We start from the raw sequence: 22387 nt of genomic DNA, 5'->3' as shown, positions 1-22387 counted from the left end.
ATGTCACTTTAAAGAAGTTTAAAGAATTTTTAAAATGTACTCTAGTTTGGAAAAAATCTCAATTTTTGGTGCGGTATCTGTCATTCCACTTTCAGCATAATTTTCCGGATGGAATCATTTTTTCAATTAGGCCTTGTGAGTTCAGTCTGTAGTCCAATTATGATTCTCAGGGTACAGTGCAGCAGGATTGCTTAGCAGTTTTTATTCAGCTTATTTGAATGTAACATTTGCTCTTTCTGTGCCTCTCAGTTCCAATCCTGTGCTGAAGAATATGTGGCCCGAAGGCAAACTGAGCATTACAGAGGTGACCAAGCGACCTCTGACTGCCGCTACCCTGTTTAAGAATTCCATGATTGCTTTAGTAGACAACCTTGCGTCAAAGGTAATTATTTTTTTCTTTTCTAAATATCCATTTTCTGTTTGACTTTGTGCAAAGAATAGGTATCAGGATGTCTTTTCTGCAGCGGGAGATGAATGTGGTATTTTGGCGCATAGTGGAAAATCATAAGCTTTGTGCATCTGTGTTTGAGATATGTCAGTGATGTGGAGCAAAGTCTGCTATAAGACTCTAGAGGCAAACAAGTTGGTTCCTATAGCTCTATGATGAATTTAATTACCTTTCTGGGCACCTTTTTTTCTATTTTTTAAGTAATGGTAAAATCATCCAATTGGAGAGTCTCCTAAATAGACCTCTCCAGGCAGAACCGTGAGCTCAAAGTCTCTGTATAGTTTTGAAAATTGAGGAGTAGCTCTGTCCAGAAGTATCTCTGGTGGTGGTTTTCGTTGTTTTGTTTTGTTGTTTAACTGTATATAATACAAGCCTACAGTATTTGCACTAAAGAAAACTTGTTAGAAAAAGCTTGCTGCTATGGAAGAAAATGCATACTAAAACTTTTTTTCCATTGCTTTTTTTTCTTAATTAGCTTTTCCACTTTGAGTAGCATTTTGTAAAATAAAATGACTTAAGATTGAAAAAATATATAAATATACATTTTAACTCATAGATTCCCTCTCAACACCTCTTGACATATTATAGAGAATGTAGATATGATTTACCTTTTAGGTAATCTACTTAATTAAATTGAAGAATACATATGTATTTAAAGTGAATGTTATAATAAAATTTTTATTCCTGCCTTTTTTTTTTTAACTTGCCTGGGTGAAATAATTGTGCCCCAGATGAATGTGTTTATTAAATCTGAGCTTTTAATCCTACAGTCATGGTCAAGGGGAAAATCTCAGATTCAAAAAAACATGTAAGGTATAGCATGCCTGGCAGAATGAACTTCATCCCTGTGCTGAAACAGGGCCTGGCCTAAATAAATAAACAAAAACATCAATTGAACTGTAAAATGTACCATCCATATATCGTGTTTGGATACAAAATGACCAAGAGAGTTTTAAGAGGAATTTTAGTATATAACTATTGTCCCTTAGGCTGTTTTAAATGGTTGAAATATAAAGGTATATTATTGACAGTTATTTCTGCTTTTTATTGTTCCTTTGGAAACTAATACTACTTGATAACTTTAGTCTGTTTTTTTTCCTTAACAAATTTCTACTTTTTTTTTTTTTTTTTTGAGACAGAGTCTCACTCTATTGCCCGGGCTAGAGTGCCATGGCGTCAGCCTAGCTCACAGCAACCTCAAACTCCTGGGCTCAAGCAATCCTTCTGCCTCAGCCTCCCAAGTAGCTGGGACTACAGGCATGCACCACCACGCCCAGCTAATTTTTTCTATATATTTTTTTAGGTGTCCAGCTAATTTCTTTCTATTTTTAGTAGAGACGGGGTCTCGCTCTTGCTCAGGCTGGTCTCGAACTCCTGAGCTCAAGCGATCTTCCCGCCTCGGCCTCCCAGAGTGCTAGGATTACAGGCGTGAGCCACCGCACCCGGCCCAAATTTCTGCTTTTAACTGCTGCTGTTGACAAGTTTGATAAATTAGGCAGCATTCTGGGACTGATTATTTTTAGTTTCTTCATTTTTATCTTTCTCTTCTGGTGCTTTTCTATGGTTTCTTCTTCATTGTCTTTTTTTTTTTTTTTTAATCACCTTCCTCTCTAAGAATTTAAGTCTATACCATTTCTTGTTACTTCGCTATGGATAAATTAGGCAAATGCCACAGGAACACATCTGTTCAGTAGCTTTCTATTCCTTTTTGTCAGTGTTCTTTGGCCTCAAGTGGCAGCAAATAAGCAAAATTTGTTGGCTTGTATAATCAAATCTCTAGAAGGGCAGGCGTGAGGACACTGGCACCGAGGACCAGAATGCTATTAGGACTCTTTACTCTTGTATCTCAGCTTCTCTCTGCATGTCAGCCGCAACCTGCTTCGTCCAGCAAAAAGAAAAGTGACCCTGGAAGGAAGGCATGTGACATAAGAAACAGAGTTGAATATGGAATTTTATAAAATATATTTATTTAAGTAATTAGATTTAATTGACTAGAAAAACAATCATTTTATTTTCTAAAATTTGTAGTTAAATATGCCTTTTAAAGAAATAATTCTAGAACCTTATGCAATTTCTGTATCAGGAATAGCATTTAGCTTCTCATAAAGGAGATCCTCAAATTAGTAGCTTAAATAAAGAGAGATGTTTCTTTCTTTCTCCTGTAAATGAAGAATGAAGAAGGTATCTAGGACTAGTGTAGCAGCTACAAGGTTATTAGGGACCCAGGTTCCTTCTGTCTTTCTGCTCTACTGACCTAGTGCTTGGCGTCTGTCCTCCTGGTCTGAGGTGGCAGCTGGAACTTCCCTTTTAAATAGACTTTCTAGAAGGCTCACACAGCACTTCAGCTATATCCCATTTGCTACATGTAGTTGTCAGGGAAGCTGGGAAGCACATTTTCATTCTGGTCAGCAGTGTACCCAGCTAGTTGTAAGAATTCAGTTTCAAAGTAGGAAGAAGACACTGGGCATAAGGTAGACAACTAGGCTGGCAGTCTCTGCTCCAGCTTCTCAATCTGTGTGTGTGTGGAGGTGTGAGGGAAGGAGGGAGGGAGCCAGGGGCAAGGAAAAGAATACAGACAATGCATCAGTCTACTAGAAGGCAAGAAAGTAAGCCCAGAGTCAGTGGAGGAGAGAGACAGAAGCAAAGGAAAAATGTTACATTTAGAAAACACAGAATATAATGGTAGAAATAAATCTAAATAATTGATATTCACCATAAACAAAAATAGGCTAAATAGACTATATAGGTGGAAAATCCAGCTATCTGCTGCTTACAGCAGACACATCTAAATAACACTGTGCAGAAAGCTTGAAGAGGTAGATAAAGATACATCAAGCCACTCCCCCCAAAAATGGTGAAAAGCAATATTAATTGTGTGAGAAAATAGAATTTAAGAAAAAAGCTATTAATGCAGATAAAGAAACTAACAATAAAATAAAAATACCCAAGACAATAAAACCGTTTGAACTAGGTACCAAACAGCAGAGCCATGATTATTATGAACTCTATAAAGCAAAAAAACAAACCTAAAAAAAATTTAAAGGAAAAAATTGACAAGTCCACAATCATAGTGGGAGATTTTAAACCAACTCTACCAGAAACTGATAGATAAAGCAGATGAAAACATTAGTAAGAATGTGAAGAAGCTTTGAAAACTGAATTTAAACTTTATCCAAAGATCAGAAGAACCCTTTACCCAGGGAATTGGAGCTGTATATTCCTTTCAAGTATGTATGGAACATTTACAAGAACTGACCACATACTAGATCACAAAGGAAGTCTGAACCATTTCGAAGAATATGTATACAGGTATATTTTCTATCCTCAAAACAAGTAAAATAAAAATCAGCATTAAAAATTTTTTTTCAATGTGCTTGGGAACTTTAAAAAATGCTGTCCTAAATAACTCACAGGTTGAAGAGGAAATCACAATGGAAATTACACAATATTTGGAAATGCATGACAAAGAATATGTCAAAATTCATAGAATACTGCTAAAGTGATCCATTTGTATGCCTTTATAAAATAACAAGGAAGACTGAAAGTAAATGAGTTAAGTTCAACTCAGGAACTCTAAAGAAATCCTAAAGAAGGAAGTAAGAAAATAATTTTTAACTAGCAAAAGTCAAAGATCAAAAAGTAATCATAGATAAACCTCTAATAAAACTCATAAAGAAAACAATATGAATGAAAAAAGGGTAATAACTTCAAATATTATAGAGATGTTTTTAAGCATTGGAATATTATGAACAATTATATGCCAATGAATTTGAAATACTAGTTTTTTAGAAAAATGTTGTCAAAATTAATTCAAGAACAAAGAGAAAACTTGAATAAATCAGTAACCTTAAAGATTCTGAATCACTAATCAGAAGTTTATCTTCCCCCAACTCTGCCAAGGATATCAGGCCCAGATGGTTTTACAGATGAATTTTATTAAACCTTTGAGAAGCCAATAATCCCTATCATATGCAAATTATTTTGGAGAATAGGAAGAAGAGAGGTCACTACCCAATTCATTTTATCAGATTAATGTTACCTGAATACAAGTTTAATGTTAGAAAATAAAATTAGAGATCAGTTTAACTTAGAAACATAGATGTAAGGATCTCAAAAATATATATGAATATTGCATTTTCTAGCAACATGGCGAGTGTGAAGCCCACTAAAACCAACTGAAAACAACTAAAGTGTTAGGTAAAAAGTAAAAATCAAATTCTAGAATGCCATGATCTAACCAAAAAAGTAAGGAGCATGCAAGCCAGGAGCTAAGTGAACATAGAGGTTAACTGAGTAAAGGGAAAAATAATCAGACTCCCTAAAGCTGCCGCTCACCCTGTAGGGATTTGTTGAAGTAGATAACTTTGAATATAGTTACTCAAGGCTGGGTCCTTGAAGCTCAGGGCCTGCCCAAAGTAGGGTGTCTAATAAGAGATTCTATACACCTACGCATACAACACACACACACACACACACACACACACACACACACACACACACACACACACACACACACACACGGAGACAGACATATACAATGGTGGGTCTTCAAAGGGCTACATCTAGAGCGAACTAGAAATAATCCCCCATTATCAGTAAGGAAAACTGCCTGTATGGGTTGCCATCCCTAAAAGGGCCAAGTTGTTTTCTATTCACTTTTAGCTCCCAGGTTTAGTTATTCCAGGTTCCCACTTCCCCCTCTATCCCCACTGTGGTCAGAATCCCTGCTCAGCCTTGTGACTGCCTTTTCCAGATCAGTAGTAGCTCCTAGGGCAAAAACAGCCCGGAAGGGTGGGCCCACTCCTCTGGATTTTAGTCTTCTGATCTTGGCCAGGACTTCCTCACTATCTTGTTAGCTCTATGATGCATTTAAGAAGATCTTTTCCCCCTATTTTGTCTAGCATCTTTTTTTAGTGACTTCATCAAGAAGGTTGATGTGCGTTACCTAGTCCTCCATTACCAGAAGTGGAATTCCTCACCTTCTCTGAGTCCACACAGTGTTTTAAGTGCATGTCTTGTCTCCCCACCTAAATTATAAGTCTTTTGAACATAGAGAATGGGTTCTATTAATTTTGTATACTTCTTGTTACCTGATAAAGTACTAGAAGTAGATGGCCAGTAAATTATTATGATTGAATTTGCCTTGCTGATAAAATATATTGAATTTGCCGTGACTCCATTTGACAGTGTTCAAAGCAGGTTAAATAGATATATATTTAAATAATGTCTATACATACTGATTAGTGTACTTTCATAAATAATGTTTTTCACATAACAGGTTTAAAAGTTCAAGAGAATAAGATCACTATTCACTTTTGCAAATTAACCTTTATAAGACACTTTGAATTTGCCAAATTCAGGATTTTTTAGGCTGAGTCAGTCTGGATATTTATAAATGAGAGAGGAGGCAGCATTTATAAATTGAGACAGAATGCTGATTAAATACAGAGAAAGTATTTCCACAAAATTCCTTACCTGGAGACTTTTATATTACTAAACAGGATGAAAGGGCTTCTCCCCAGCCTCTTGGCTAGTCATTAGTGTCTCATCCAGAGTAACCACTTCATGTGCATAATCGCTCAATCCTAGTAAAATTCCATTCAACTGGTTTCTTTTTTTTTTTTTTTTTGAGACAGAATGTCGCTTTGTTGCCCTGGCTAGAGTGAGTGCCGTGGCGTCAGCCTAGCTCACAGCAACCTCAAACTCCTGGGCTTAAGCGATCCTACTGCCTCAGCCTCCTGAGTAGCTGGGACTACAGGCATGCACCACCATGCCCCGCTAATTTTTTCTATATATATTTTAGTTGGCCAGATAATTTCTTTCTATTCTTAGTAGAGACGGGGTCTCGCTCTTGCTCAGGCTGGTCTCAAACTCCTGACCTCGAGCGATCCACCCACCTCGGCCTCCCAGAGTGCTAGGATTACAGGCGTGAGCCACCGCGCCCGGCTTCGACTGGTTTCTATTTAGTAAAGTTACTTATACTAACTTACTCAGATGATGCCTTATATTAAGATTGCCTTGTCCACATGGTTTTATAAATTATTCAGTTCCCACTATGTTCTAATTCCCATTGTAATTTTCTTATTGACCTAAGGTTATTTAAAAGTATATTTCTTAATTTTCAAACATATAGGATTTTCTAATTACGTTTTTGCTTTTGATTTCTAGCTTAGTCTTATTTCATCAGAGGACATACTCTGTGATTTCAATACTTAGAAGTTTGTTAAATTTGCTTCATGTATATGTTTTGTTTGTATTTAAAAATGATTTGCATTCAGTCTTCTATATAAGTTCATTAGGTCAAGTTTGCTAATCATATTGTTCCAACTTTTCTGTTTTCTTACTAATTTCTTTGTTTTGTCAATGTTGAAAGGTATGTTAAAATCTACTTTGATTTTGAATTTGTCTGCTTGTCCTCATTGTACCTTCAATTTTTTCTTTAAATATTTAGAGAATTTATTAGGTTCATTCAAGTTAGAACTGCTGTATCTTCCTGGTGTTTGAGTCATTTATCATTATGAAACGTCTCTATTTCCGTATTGCTTTTTGCCTTGAAGTCTGCTTTGCATGAATAATATAGCTACGCCAGCTTTTCTTTTGGCTAGAGTTTGCATGGTTTATCTTTTTCATACTTTTACCTTCAATCTTTCTATATCCTTATGTTTCAAGTGTGTCTTTCGTAAGTAATATATAGTTTGATTTTTTTACTGCATTCTGATAATTTTTGTTTTTTGAATGAATCATTTTGTCCATTTATTTTTAATGTAGTCACTGTATGTTGCATTTAAATCAGCCATCTCCTTAGTGCTTTCTATGTGACTCTTCTGTATTTCTTTTTCTTTCTAACCATCTTTTAGATTGATTATTGTGGGCAAAAGGTAAAACTCTATTCCTTCTGCTTGACAACCTCAGTTAAATTTCTAGCTCTGTTCCCCTGGTAACCTAGTAAAATATAGATCAACTATATCACTAAGCAACATTGCTTCTGGTAAAAGTTACCCTGTTGCTAAAGTGCATCTATACTGGGAAAATGATAAATGTCTTGTGAGGATAATATACTTTGGGGTTGCCTAAGCTCAGTGACTCTGTGTTAAGCGTGTCCTTTGCAGGGACCATGGAAGCTATGTCTGCTGAGTTGTTTTAAGAGATACTGGCTTCTGTGAGGCTTTTAAGCCAAGGGCACCTCCCACTCCTGACCAGTGGGAATCTCATCTCCTTGCACCTGATCTGTCACCTGACTGATATGTGGACTGCCACAAGGACACTGACACTGCCTGCTGCAAGCTATGTTCTTGTTTTTCTGAGGAGATTGGTGCCAAATGTAGCCTGTGAGTCTTTTGAGTCAGAATGTTTAGTTGTACCTAAGAAGGCACCCTTTCCCCTCCTCCAGTGTTACAATTATTTTTTATTATTCCATTTATTCCCTTTATTATTTAGGAAGATTTACATCTTAATATCATTTTGGTGGTTATTTAACCTATTACAATATCATTCTTGAATATGAAAATCTAACATTATATGCTACTTTTACCACCTTTCTGGACAAAACAAAACCAATAAAACATTTTAATTCCATTTACTTCCCTCCTAACTTATATATTTTAATTCTATATCACACATACACATACACACACTAAAATCCAGTAAGGCATTATTGTTATTACATATAGTCAGTATCCATTTACATGTATTTACTCATGTATCGTTTTTTTCCTTTTTCTGTATTACTGACCTTTCATCTGGAATCATTTTCTTCTGCCTGAACTTCACCGTGTTATACTTGAGATCTGACAGTGAAGAATTCTCTGTTTTTGTTTACCAAAAAATATTTCTATACTCTTTTTATTCTTGAAGAATATTTTTGCTCAGTGTGAAATTCTAGATTGGCAGTATCTTTCAGCATTTCAAAGATAATGTTCCTTTGTCTTCCGGATTCCATAGATGCTTCTGAAAAATCTGCTGTCAGTTTATTTGTTGCTCTTTAAGGTAATCTTTTTTCCTCTGGCTGCTTTTCTTTGATTTTCAGAAGTTTTACTATGATATGCCTAGGTGTGGATTTTTTTTTTTTAATCTGCTTGGAGTTTGTAGGACTTATTCAATTTGTAGCTTGATTTTTTTTTTCCATTGGGTTTAGCAAGTTCTTGGCTGTTCTCTCTTCAAATATTTCTTCTGCCCTACTGTCTCCTCTCCTGCAGAACTCCAGTTGCTTAGACCAACCCACTGCACCTTTCATACCCCTTAACCTCCCTTCTGTTTTCCATCTCTTTGTCTCCTCATGTTCATTTCAGAAAATTTCTTCTTACGTACCTTCTAGTTCACCCTTTTTTTCTTCATCCATTTTAAACCTCTTCTACTGATCCACTGAGTTCTTAGTTTCCATTATTATATTTTTCAGTTCTAGATTTTCCATGTGGTTTGGTTCTTTTTTATAGTTTCTGTTTCTATACAAACTTCTCAATGTTGTTGTTTGTCATCTTGAACATGGTAAGCATAGTTATTTTAATACCTCTATCTGATAACTCCAATATCTGGACTCCTGCAGGTCTGTTTATGTGTTGTTTTGCTGTTCCTAATTCATGTTATCTTGGCTCCTTATATGTCTGGTTATTTTTTATTTTGTTCCAAATGTTATAGTTATAAAATTATTTATAGAAATAATTGGAGGCCCAAGTTAATGTCATTTTTCTCCAGGGAAAATTTATTTTTGCTTCTTTTAGGCACCTAAGAGCAACAGTATTCCAAATTAGCTATTGCAGTTTCAAGGACTGAGGTGACGCAAAGCTGAACTCTGGTGAAGGATTGCCTACTTCTGGTTCACTCTTATTCCTAGGGGGTGAGAGGAGTTTACCCATGACTCCTCTTTTTCAGACCCTAATCCCTAATCTGTCCCGCTAGCCTCATGAAGCTGCCAAAACTACTACTCAGACCCCATCCGCCTCCTCTAGAGCTGGCAAATTCCCTCAGGAGAAAGGCAGTGTCAAACCTGTGCTGTCCTCTGTGCCGCTCTTCCTCTCCTGGATTCTGGCCCAGTGATTCTCTACTGTCTTGTTAGCTCTCCAATGTCTTTAGACAAATGTCTTGTGGATTTTGTTTACCTCTTCTAGTTATCCCCAGCGTGGGTATCAGCTTAAATTGCCTAGTCTGTCATTACTCAAACTGAAAGCCCTAATATTCTCATTTCATAAATTGGCTAATTAAGCACAGAGAGACTTTATCATTATTAGCTAATAGCAAAACAACTAATACCCAACTATCCTCATTCTGCACAATGCCTATTCTGTTACACCAGTACCAAAACACACAGATAGATATAGTAGCATTTTGCTCAGTGCCACTTTTCTTAGTTTTTTTCACCAAGCAACTAAAGGCGCTCTATTCCAGGAAACCCGTAGAAAATCCTTAAGCAAATAGTGCTGCCTCCCTGACTTCCCCATCCTATTAAGTTTGTTTTAAATTTACAATAAGCCCTTTTTAAAAGTGAGCTATAACTGCCCCCCAATATAAATGCTCTATTTGAAAATCATTACAGATTTAGTGAACATTTGATCAGCTATCACTATTTTTTAAAGTAGGATTCTGCTTGTGCTTTAATAATATTGATCCTCTACTTAAATATATCAAAATTTAACATCTAATCCAAGGACTGGTATTCCAGAATAGGGGAAGAGATATCAGTTGTCTATCGATCCATAAAAAAATCACTCTAAAATGTGGTGGTGCTTGAAACTACAACAGTTTATTTCTCCTGATTCAGTGGATTGCCTGGGCAGTTCTTCTGGGCTCACCAAGCAGCTGTAGCCAGCCAGGGCTGAATGGGCTAAGATGAGCCCACTCAGATGACATGGCTGGATGACTGGGCATCTTCCTTCACATAGTCTTTAGTCCTGGACTTCCTCATAGGCTGGAAGAAGTGTTCCAAGAGGGCAGAGCCTCTCAAGGATGAGTCTCCAGAAATAACCCAGTATCATTTCTGCCACATTCTATTGGTTAAAGCACATCGCAAGGCCAGCCCAGATTCAAGGAGTAGGATAGAGGCTCCACCACTTACCGGAAGGTGCTGCAAAATATCATGCTCATGTTTTCCATTCTCCCACAGACCACTGGATGAAAAAGGGCAGGTGTGCTAGGCAGAATCATGGCCCCTGCATTGCAGCACCAACTCTCTGCCATCAGCTAGGTGTCCTACATTTTACCCCACTGACACTGACCACCCCAAGTTAAAGGGCAGGGTTCCCACAAGACTACCCTTGACTTTAGATACCACCTACAGGTGGGGTCACCAGGACACCTGTACCTCTATATGACTTGGTTACAAATTTGACGGCTCCCATGACCCCCCTTTAAGTTTAGTAATTCACTAATATGATTCAGAGAACTCAGGAAAATGCTGTATTTATGATACAGTTTCATTATAAAAGATAGAAATGAATAGCCAGATGAAGAGATACGTAAGGTGGCAAGGCCTGGAAACAAGGTCCGAGCACAGGAGCTTTTCTCCCCGTGCAGTCACGGTTCATCACCCTCCCGGTACATCGATATGTCCACCAACCAGGAGGTCCTCCAAGCCTCAGTGTCTTGAGCCTTTTTTTTTAAATCAGAATTTCATTATCTAGGCATGATTGATTAAATCATTGACCACATGACTAAACTTGATCTCCAGTCCCCCTAACCTCCCGCAGAGGTCAAGCAGCTGAAAGTTCCAGCCCTCTAATCACATGAAGGGGTTTTCTGGGTGACCAGCCCCCATCTTGAAGGTAACTAGGGGTCTGGCCATAAGTCACCTCATTAGCATAACAAAGGCACTTCTATCACTAAAGAAATCCCAAAGGTTTTTGAAGCTCTATGCTAGAAACCAGGGAAAATGAATATATATACACACACATATGTACACAACATATATGAATATATATGTATATACATACAACATACATCTGTGATTATTACATCATAGCAACCACAGGATGCCCACATCCTAATCCCCAGAACCTGTAAACATGCTATGTTACATGGCAAGGTAGAATTAAGGTTACAGATGGAGTTAAGGCTGCTCATCAGCAGGCCTTAAAATAAGGGATTATCATGGGTTATCAAATTGGGCCCAGTTTTAACGCAAGAGTCCTTCAATGGGGGGAAAGGAGGCAGAAAAGTCAGAACCAGGGAGGTGACATCATAAGAAAGACTCAACTGGCCATAGCTGGCTTTGGTGATGGAAGGCAGTCACAAGCCAAGGAATGTGGGCAGCCTTTAGAAGGTGGAAAAGATAAGAAAATCGGCTTTCTTCTGGGGCCTACAGAAAGTAACAACCCTGCTGACACCTTGATTTTAGCCCAGTGAAGCCCATTTCAGACTTCCAACTTCCAGAAATGTGAGATAATAAAATTGTGTTATTTTAAACCACTAAACCTTTGATAATCTGCTACCGCAGCAATAGAAAACTAATACAGCAGGGCTTAGAAAAAAGAAGAAAATGATGTCACTTTTTATCATGTAGGGCAGCATGATAAGTATACAATTGGAGTTTCTATTTTAGGTGTTGAAAACTGGTATTCTGTTGGAAATGCAAGTAGATTTACATTCTTCAAATCTCTCCTACTTCTTAAATTATTACCCCATTCCACCTCTAGCCCTCAGTAGGGCTCAAAACTGCCTAATTTAACTACAGAGGATTCTATATCTTACTTAAAGTGCATCTGTGTGTCGATAAACAATGGATTCAGAGAAGAGAAGGACTCTTTATGCTTATAAGTAGGATACATTTGACCTCACTGATTCATCCAGTGATAATTTATTCATTATCATCAGTGTACTAGGATCTATGCCAAGCATGGTTTTATATTTAAAAGGAGCTATGATCTAATGCGAAATACAAAACTTCATTGGTACAGTTGCTAGCTGCGCTCCTTCATAGAATCACTGGTGCCTATAGGTGGTTTTGTGACTTTTCTACTTATCCATGAATTTTAATTTCTTTTCCAAACGCACAAACTAATGCAATAATAATATGTCTGATACTAACGGAGCACTTACTGTGTACCATAGCTGTCCTTAATATTTTACATTCTTCATCCCATTTGATCTTTGCTATAACTGCTGCCTTTTTCTATTGAATTACTCCTTCAATTAGTTTAACCATGTTTTCATAAATACACAAAAACTCAGTGTTTACATGTCTCAGTTATTTACTTCCTAGTTTTATCCCTTTTCTACTATTCCTGATGAAGCCTAAATAAAAGAAAAATTTGGCTGAATGCATGAGAACATCTAACCTTGAATCGAGGGGGAAGGAAGAGTAACTAGTTTACTCACAGTATGTGCCTGAGAAATTAGAGGCACTGAACTGAACTTGACACAGTTAACACTAATTACATGTTAGTGTCCCTAGTCTAGGAATTTCTCCAGTGAAACTTACCATTTGTGGATTTATTTCTTTAGGAGCCATATTACGTACGTTGTATCAAACCCAATGACAAGAAGTCCCCACAGATATTTGATGAAGAACGCTGCCGGCATCAAGTGGAATATCTTGGACTACTGGAAAATGTCAGAGTGCGTCGGGCAGGATTTGCCTTCCGCCAGACCTATGAGAAGTTTCTTCACAGGTGAGAATAGACTCAGCAGAGAAGCCTAACAGCACACGGAGAATGATGGAGTCTTCCCCATACATGACAACGCATCAGCACATATTAGGCAATCTGTAAATATTTGTTGAATGAGCAAAAAAAGAGTTGAGGAAATTGCAAATATGAAAGATTTTCCTAGAAGCAACAGGAGTGTCTGAGTTCATGGTTTATGGACCATGGAATAAAAGTTCAGTCTTTTTAGAGGAAATGTGAGCACCATAGTATAGTAGAAAGAACATGGATTTGGAGTCACAGCTGGATTGGAGTCCAGGAAAGATAGCCTGATGATAGTGCCTTCAACAAGGGATTATTGTAGATACAAGAGCATTGCACAGATTCGGGATATATGTTGGGGGTGAAGTTGACAAGACCTGCTCATGGATTAGATAATGATGAAACTGGAGTAGGACGGAGTGAAGGATGACAAATATTTTTTGGCTTGAGCATCTGGGTAAGCATGGTACCATTTGCTGAGATAAACTTAGATAAAAGAAGTTCCAAGAAGAGGGCATGGATCAGGAGCAAGGATCAAATCAAGATTATTCTCTTGACTATGTTAACTTTGAAATGCCTACTAAACATTTAAGTAGAAATGTTCAGTAAGCTATTAGACATACATACCTGGAGTTCCGGAAAGAAGTTCAGGCTACAAATAAGAGATTTTAGAGGCTGGACGGGGTGGCTCACGCCTGTAATCCTAGCACTCAGGAAGGCCGAGGCAGGAGGATGACTCAAGGTCAGGAGTTCGAGACCAGCCTGAGTAACAGCGAGACCCTGTCTCTACTAAAAATAGAAAGAAATGATCTGGACAGCTAGAAATATATATATATATATATATATATATATATATATATGAAAAAAAATTAGCCGGGCATGGTGGCACATGCCTGTAGTCCCAGCTACTCGGGAGGCTGAGGCAGCAGGATTGCTTAAGCCCAGGGGTTTGAGGTTGCTGTGAGTGAGGCTGACACCATGGCACTCTAGCCTGGGCAACAGAGCGAGACTGTCTCAAAAAAAAAAAAAAAAAATTTTGGAGTCATTAGTATACAGATTGCATAGACATTCTTGGGTATGTCTATGGGTGGAGAAAAGGAGGAAGTCCATGGTAATATTTAGATTTGTGGTCTGACATGAAAGAACCAGCAAAGAGAAGAGAAGGAACAATCAGTGAGGTAGAAGAAAACCCAGAAGGGGATTATGTCACAGAAGCCACGAAAAGCTGGCATTTCAGGAAGAAAAATATGTTCACTATATCATTAGTTGCTGTGTAGTCAAATAAAATAAAAGCAGAAAGTTAATCATTGGATTTGGCAACAGAGAGGCCAGAGGAGAAAAGGTAGGGCAGAGCCTGATTTGAACAGAATGGGAAAGTGAAGTGAGGAGTTAGATGCCTGTAGACAGCTCAAGATTTTTGCTGTGCATGAGAGCAGAGAGAAATGGAAGCAGTAGCTGGAATTGGAGGTCAGGTCAGGAAGTACTAGAAAATGTTTCTATGTAGGTGGGGATGATTCAGAACAAAAGGAGAAACTAGCAACACAGGAGAGAGGGAGATAATTATAATCAAAACATCCTTGAGAAGGCAAGAAGGGATGGAAGCACAAAGACAAGTGGAAAGTTTGTCAGCTTTAGCCAAGAGCAGGGACACTTCACCCATAGCAACAGAACACAGGTGGAGAATATGGATATTGACGCAAGAAGGCTTGAAGCTTTACTGATGGCGAAGATGCAGATGTTCCTGTCTGATTGCTTCTGTTTTCTTGTTGAAGTATGAGGCAAGGTCATGGTAGAGAGTGAGGGTTGGAACAAGTGGTAGAGGAGGTTTGAGGGGAAATGAGAATACTCATTTTGGAGCGTGGGAAAGCACAGTTTGTATAATAGGATTGCCACCAGGAAGAGCTGAGTGCCCACTTAAGATTAGAGGTTATAAATGTAAAGTGAAACCACCTAGAATTGTTGGTTTATTTCCATGAGTGTTCAGCTACATGTGTACAGAAGTAAGAGGTTACACTAAATGGAGACTCTTGAAATGAATAAAACTTTACAGCATAATAGCCTAGAGAATTGGAATTTAATTTTACACTGATCCAAAGATTATGCTCAAAACTGACCATTTTTCCTTGTTAAAATCACATAGTTCTTTAAAATTGGCTTTTCTTTTTCATGGAGGCTGTATAGTAGGAATGCATTCTGAATCTTGATTTCAAACAGTATCAAATTACATTATTGGAAAGATTTCCAGTCCTTATGTATTATTGCTTGTAGAATTCTAGCAGTTGATCAGGTATAGAATTTGTTTTTGTGTTGTCACCTGTTGAAAATCAGCAAAAGCTAAATATTAGAATGAGCAGGGTGAGAATGGATAACTAACTATAGGATGGGGCTGAACTGAAAATGCATTATCATGAGACGAGGTAGAAGCCATGGGGAGTAGTGGAAGTAAGTGAGCAGTAAGTAACCTTGATTTGGAGGGGACAAGGAATTTTGCAAGTTGAGTATCTTTATCTACTTTTAATCTCTTTTTGGACTTATTTTACTTTCAACTCAAAAGGTTTTGGTGGGTTGTTTTGTTGTTTGTTGTTTTTTTGGTTTTTTTTTTTTTGGCATGAAAGACATTCTATAAGGATTAGAATATGTTTTCAAAAATGTAAAAATAGAATAGAAAAGATTTAAAAGAACCTATAAATTTCAAATATGGTGTTCTTCATGGCACAGCTTAAATATCCCACTCCAGGGCACCCCCAAATGAAACAAAATATGTAAATTTGAAACTAAGTGAGTGTATAGCCCACACTGTGGAATCAGGAAGGGACATGCTCAGTGAACCTTGAAGATGAGTCACTCTTAAATGTGATGTGAAGCAGATATGAAGACCCAGAAGTAAGCTAAGTTCACAGTCATAAGCAAAGACCAAAGAGGCTTCAGGAAGCCTTCCCAGCTGCTGTGCTAGCGTTACCGTAGCTGTAGTACCAAGAGATTGCCATAATGGCTAGGACAAGTAACCACCTCAGCAGCTGAAATGGGACACTGTAGACATACTGGCCAAGACCTGGGAAGCAAAAGTAGCTACCAAAGAGGCCAACTCAGGCCAAGATGTGCATGGAAGAACTCTGTGGCAGAAGATGAGATGACCATCAAACATCTGAGAAAGACCAGAACCAGCGAGAAAAGCCACGTAAGGTCCATAAGGTCAAGAAGTGAAAAACTTTACCCCCAAGGAATCAGGGCCAAGGAGTAAGGGACATGTGAAGAAGCCTATTTAATATTCTCAGAGAGAAAAAGGAGGAAATTTTAGCCCTAAAATAGGAATATGAAGTTAGAAACGAGTACAGGTAATTGTTTAAAAACTGGAAATTTATGAAATGAAAATCAGATTAAACACAACTACAAAGTGAATTGCCCATCAGTAGGAAACACAGTCAACAAACTTCAATAAGTTCATGAGCAGTTCCTAATCAGCACTGAAGACAATGAACTACTGACACAACAACAAGATGGACAGATATCTCAGATGTATTCTTGAAGGAAGATAAACACAAAAGAATACATACTTCATGCTGCCCTATATATGAACTTCAAGAGCAGGTGGTTAGCTCTGGGTTGGGTGTGACTGGAAAGCAGAATGGGAGAACTGTCTGGGATGATGTATCTTGATTGAGAGTCAGTTTCATGGGTATATACATTTGTCAGAACTTACTGCATTGTATACCTAAATGTGTGCATTTTAGCACATGTAAATTTAGCCACAATGTTAAAACTTTTTGAGAAACTAAACTTTTGAAAAAAGTGAATTAACAGGCTGGGAGAGGAAGCTAGAGACTTCTTCCAGATCTCATCACAAAGAAAAAGAGATGGGAAGTATTAAAGAAGAGTCCAGTCACATGCAGAGTTGATGCAGGAGTGGCAAAACCCATCTAGCTGGAGCACCAGAGGAAAGAACAGAGAGAAAGGCGAGAAGCAGGAGGCAAACAATGGCCAGGAATCTGCCTGAACTGAAAAAAACTTAAACTTTCAGATTGAAAGAATACACTGACTCTCAAGCATATGTATTAAAAACTGAAAAAAATACGTTTTGTTCCCTTCTAGATTATTAAAAAAAAAAAAAAATACATATAGCTCCCAAGAAAAAAAGGCAAACTGCTTACCAGGGAATCAGAATCATACTGACATCAGGCTTCTCATTAGCCACATTTGATCAAGTAGAAAAAGAAGTATCTTCACAGTGAGGGGAAGTGACCTTTATGCTTAGAATTGTATTCTATGTCAAATTATCATTCAAGAGTGTGAGTAAAGTAGGAACATTTTCTGACATACCTGGGCTCAGAAAGTTTATTATTCATAGACCCTCTCTGAAAAATCTTCAAAAGAAAGATGAATGCAGAAGGGAAACACGGGACACAAAAAAGCAATATTGAACAAATAAATCATTAAAGCTTTTTGTTAAATCTAAATAGGTACTGATTATAAAGGGGGGAGAAGTCTTTAGTAATAATCTGTAACTAAAATTAAAATGGGAGTGAAAAGTAGAGATAAGGAAAGGCTTTAGTCCTGTTCATGAAAGAATATAGATGATGATTAACTAGAAAGCAAAAAAATTAATTTAGGTGTTCAAGTTTTCAACACATAATAGTTGCTAATGTCTTGAAGTGCTTACTATATGTAGGAAGCACTGTTTTAAGCAGTCCACATGTGAGTCACTGAAACCACAACCACGTGAAGAAGTGCATATTACCCCCATTTTATGTGGATCATCCAGTGATAATGGGAGAAAATGTTTTTTGCAGTGAATTTTTACATTTAGATTCTGCAGATTTTTTGTAAGAATTTTAGTTTTGAATCTAAATTTTTACTTGCCATTTTTCTTTATTTTCATTTCTTTCATTGAAAAAAGAGAAAAGGATTTTAAACACGCTGATAACCTTGAAAGCTGCTAAAGTCCTTTAGGGAGGTAAGACAAGTTGTCAGGAAGCAGATGAGTTCAGCTTTTTAATTAGCAAGTTCAGGATGCTGCTTTGCTGGAGAACTGGGGTCATGCACTTTGCCAGCAGGAAGGCAGGCAGTGCTCTTCTGCCTGGCCATGTGAGCCGAGGACAGTGGCTGCAGCACTGCTTCCAGCTTCTGCAGTGTGCCTGAAACTTTAAACACATACCACTGCTACCCCTGGTATGAGCCGAATGTGGACCCTGACTCTAATTTTAGAATGAATTTGGGAGGTTTCGGATTTCATTTCCTTTTTTTTTTTTTTCATGTGACATTGTATGGTAATACCTCTGTCTTCATATTTAAACTCTTTTCATCTGGCATTGATTTCTGAGCCTCTCCAGCAAGTGAGACTTTTATTGATAAATGATTTTCTTCCATTCAGGCTAGTTTTGAGCCCAGGGCCATGTGAAACAAAACCCTGCAGTTCGTTTGTGAAAATCTTGTTAATGTTCTTATTGTTACAATTAATATTGACAATTTAATTCTAAAAATGTGGATTGTGTTGCGTGTAACTCACACACAGAAAACAATAGAAAGTAACAAATTAGAAAGGATCATTTTGTTTTAATAAAACACCATGGCCCCAGGGAAAATTTTTCTTTTCTAGTGTGGCAATCAATGTGTTAAGGACTAGGTAAAATGCCTTCTAGGCAGTGGGAACAGTATATGCAAAAGGCTCTAAAGCAAGAAGGAGGCAACCACATCACAGAACCCGAAAGAAGCCAATGTGATAGGAGGACAATGAGGAAGGAGGTAAGCAGCAAAAGACAGAAATGATTTCAGACTTTATGGAAAACTGCTCTGGCTGCTCTTTGCAGAATGGATTGGAAGGAAGTGGGGAACAGTTTAGGAGTCTATTGTAATAAAGTAGAAGGTGGCTTGGATTAGGACTGAAGCAGTAGAGATGAGAATTGCAAATATATTTTGGAGGTAGAGTCAATAGGACTTGATGATGGATTAGAAGTAATGACAGAGAAGGGAAGGAATAAAAATATTCCCGGGATTCTGGCTTTAGTAACTGGGTAGCTTGAGATAGAAAAGACTAAAAGGGAAGTTTCACATGCCTACAAGACCCAGGCAGGCATTGGATGTATGAATCTGAAGCTCAGGCTGAGGGCTAGACTAGGGATAACACATTTGTGAATTGAAAAATGTATTTTTATATTTTATGTATGTATAAATGTACATATTTATATTTCAAATATATTATTTAAAGTAAATGGACTAGCTGAGGTGATGTGGGGACAGTATACATAGAATCTCTGATCTGAGCCCTGGGACACTTTAACGTTTAGGGATACAGTCGAACCCAGAGGAGCCAGAAAATGACATTGAGAAGGACGATCCAGAGAGACGGAAGGAAACCGGGGAGAGTGTGCTGTCATGGACACTTAGAAAAGAGAGAGATGTCAGGACGAAGGGAGTAATTAACTGTAATTGAGGGAGTAATTAACAGGTGCTGCTTAGATATGTATTATCTTAACAAGAAATGTGAAAGCCTTATGAGAAAACTTTCAGAGATTCCTGAAAGGCATGAAAGTAGATTGGAACAATGAGAAGATATATAACCTCGAATAAGGCAACTCAACACCATATATAAATTTAATGAATTTAATGTTTCAACTCAATAAAACTATTCTTAAGGAGTTTGGGGGTGGTTTGATTTTTTTAATTTATTTGCTGAATTCTGTTTTTTTCCTATAACTGTAAAACTTGATTCTAAATTTCCTGTGCAAAAATAAACATACCAAGAAGCTAGAAAAACCTGTAAAAAAAAAAAGAAAAGAATTAGGAAAGACATTATAATGTACTTATAGCCTCCTTAGTTAAAACGTTGTGGTACTGATACACAGATACACAGAACAGTGAAACAGACCAGAAAGTCCAGAAATAAACTGAAGTGCATATGAAAATATAGTAGTATATAATAAAGGTGGCATATTAAATCACAAGAAGTAAAGGTGGATTTTTTAATAGTGTTGGAACAGCTGAATAGCCATTTATCAAAATATAAAATTAGATCCATACCTCACAGCAAATACCAAAATAAACTCCAAATGGATCAGAGATCTAAACATAAAAAATGAAAACATACCAGGACTAGAAGAAAATATAAGTGAATTACTTTATAATCTGAATGTGAAGAAAGTAAAATTCAAATGTAATATAAGGAAAAAAATTACTAAATTTGACTCCATGTATTAAATAACTTTGCACAGCCTATGGTAGGCAGCCTCATAGGATGGCTCTTGTGTCCCCTACCTCCTGGTATCCATGCCCTATATCGTCCCCTTCCTTGATTATAGGCTGGACCTATTCATTCATTTCTGACAAAATGGAATATGGCAGAAGCGATGGGAGGTCACTTTTGAGATTAGGCTACAAAAGACTGTGACTCTGTGATTTCTGTCTTACTCACACTCACACTAAGCTACCACGTAGCAAACTGCTTTATGAGAGGCTCAGGTGGCGAGGAGTTGTTAGCTGCTTGTATGTAGAAATGCAATTAATTTTTGTGTATTGATCTTATATGCAGTAGCACTGCTTAATTTTCTTTTAGTTGTAATAGTCTGTGTAAAGATCCACGTGATTCCCTTTGAAGAGGGTCACGTTGTTCACAAATTGTGCCTGTTTTGTACCTTTCCTAATCATTTACCAATTTATTTATTGGTTCCACCATGCCAACTAGACCTCCAGAGCAATGCCAAGTAGATCCTTGTCATGTTTCTGTTTGTAAAGAGAATGCTCTGAAGGTCTCCTCTTGATGAATGATATTTGCTGTGGGTTTTTGGTAAATAGCCTTTATAGATTAATTAAGTCCCTTCTATCCCTAGTTTAATAAGAGTTGTTATCGTAAAGAAGTGTTTTATTTTACTAAGGCCTTTTTTTTTTTGCATCTCTAATCTAATCTAATGAAATTCTATTGCTAGTTTACTAAGATTTTGTTTTGTTTTCTATGAAGTATCTTGAATTTTATTGAATAGTTTTTCTATTGAGATGACCATACGGTTTTTCTCCCTTAATCTGTGCTCTGCTCATTTTTCTTTCAGGTATAAGATGATCTCTGAGTTCACCTGGCCCAACCATGACCTCCCTTCAGACAAAGAGGCTGTCAAGAAACTGATTGAACGGTGTGGGTTTCAGGATGATGTCGCTTATGGGAAGACCAAAATTTTCATTCGAACACCCCGAACATTGTTTACCTTGGAAGACCTCCGTGCCCAGATGCTCGTAAGGATTGTCCTCTTTCTACAAAAGGTAATTTTATATTTAATATATATAAGGATAAGATTTTGCTCTTATATTCTTAAAAATCGGTTGAATGTTTTCTTTAATTCAAGAAATGTTCACGGATGGTATATTTTGTGTGTGTCTGTGCATATCTTAAAATGTTTTCTATTGCCTTCACACATGGAAAACTTATTTGGCTGCCCAATTTCAAAATTATTTCATCTTCAAAACTCTGAGGACATTTTGTCTTCTGGTATTTAAAGTTGGAGAGATGTTTGAACCAGTCTCCTTTTTGTCCTTTATAGCTAACTATGTGGGGTTTTTTTTTTTCAGCTTAAATGCATTAAGATTTTTTTATTTTGTAACCAAAAAATGTTGCCAACATGTTTGAAACCACCTTCTTCAGCCATGATTACCTTACCCCCACCACCTGACCTCAGGTGTGGAGTACTGATGGATGCTCATTAGTTGATGGTGCTGTACCTGTCATCGCTGATCTGTGCAAGGCTCCTTCTCATTACATTCACCCATTCATATATTTCTTTGTATCCCCCATACCCTCTCCCATACCTTCCATATGAACTATTTTAATGCAAAAAATTATATGTGTCTGTAAAAAAATCATGTACCTCTGTGAAGGTGTCCTTGGGACATATACACACCTAGGAGGAAAGTTGCTGGGTCACAGGGTATATGTGTACCTAATTGGTATAAGTAGTGCCAGGTTCTTCTCCTGGGTGACTCTGCCAGTTTGCACTGCCAGCAGCTGTATATGAGAGTTACTGTGCACCATATCCCTCCTACCAGTATCATCCACCTAGCTAAATTTTGTCAGACTAATAGATATAATATCTTGTTGTTTTACATTATATTTCTCCGATTACCTTTGAATTGAGCATCTCAGTAAATACTTGTTTGCTTGTTGGATTTTCCTGTAAACTATCTGTTCATACCTTTTGTCTGTTTTTCTACTGGATTTGGCACTTTCTTGTTGATTAGCAGAAATGCCTTGAATAGTCTAGACATTAATCTCTTATTCACTTTGAACATTATAAATATAGTCTCCTATTCTGTAGGCAGTCTAATGAATTTTATCCATAACATGCTT

At 37.4% G+C, this 22387-nt stretch overlaps 1 protein-coding gene across 1 annotated transcript in view; it reads left to right on the top strand.

Annotated features, from left to right (window-relative positions):
• The window catches only part of MYO1D (myosin ID), a 320017-nt gene that overhangs the window by 116992 nt on the left and 180638 nt on the right, over nucleotides 1-22387 (top strand). Inside the window, exons 14-16 of the mRNA XM_045525468.1 lie at nucleotides 250-382; nucleotides 12881-13047; nucleotides 21099-21306. Of these exons, the coding sequence (XP_045381424.1) occupies nucleotides 250-382; nucleotides 12881-13047; nucleotides 21099-21306 (508 nt within the window). The remainder of the gene's footprint in view (nucleotides 1-249; nucleotides 383-12880; nucleotides 13048-21098; nucleotides 21307-22387) is intronic.

The sequence above is a fragment of the Lemur catta genome, chromosome 15 (assembly GCF_020740605.2).
Source record: "Lemur catta isolate mLemCat1 chromosome 15, mLemCat1.pri, whole genome shotgun sequence".
NCBI classification, from domain to species: domain Eukaryota; kingdom Metazoa; phylum Chordata; class Mammalia; order Primates; family Lemuridae; genus Lemur; species Lemur catta.
The sequence above is the reverse complement of the archived record's forward strand: the minus strand, read 5'-3'. Positions and strand labels throughout refer to the sequence as shown.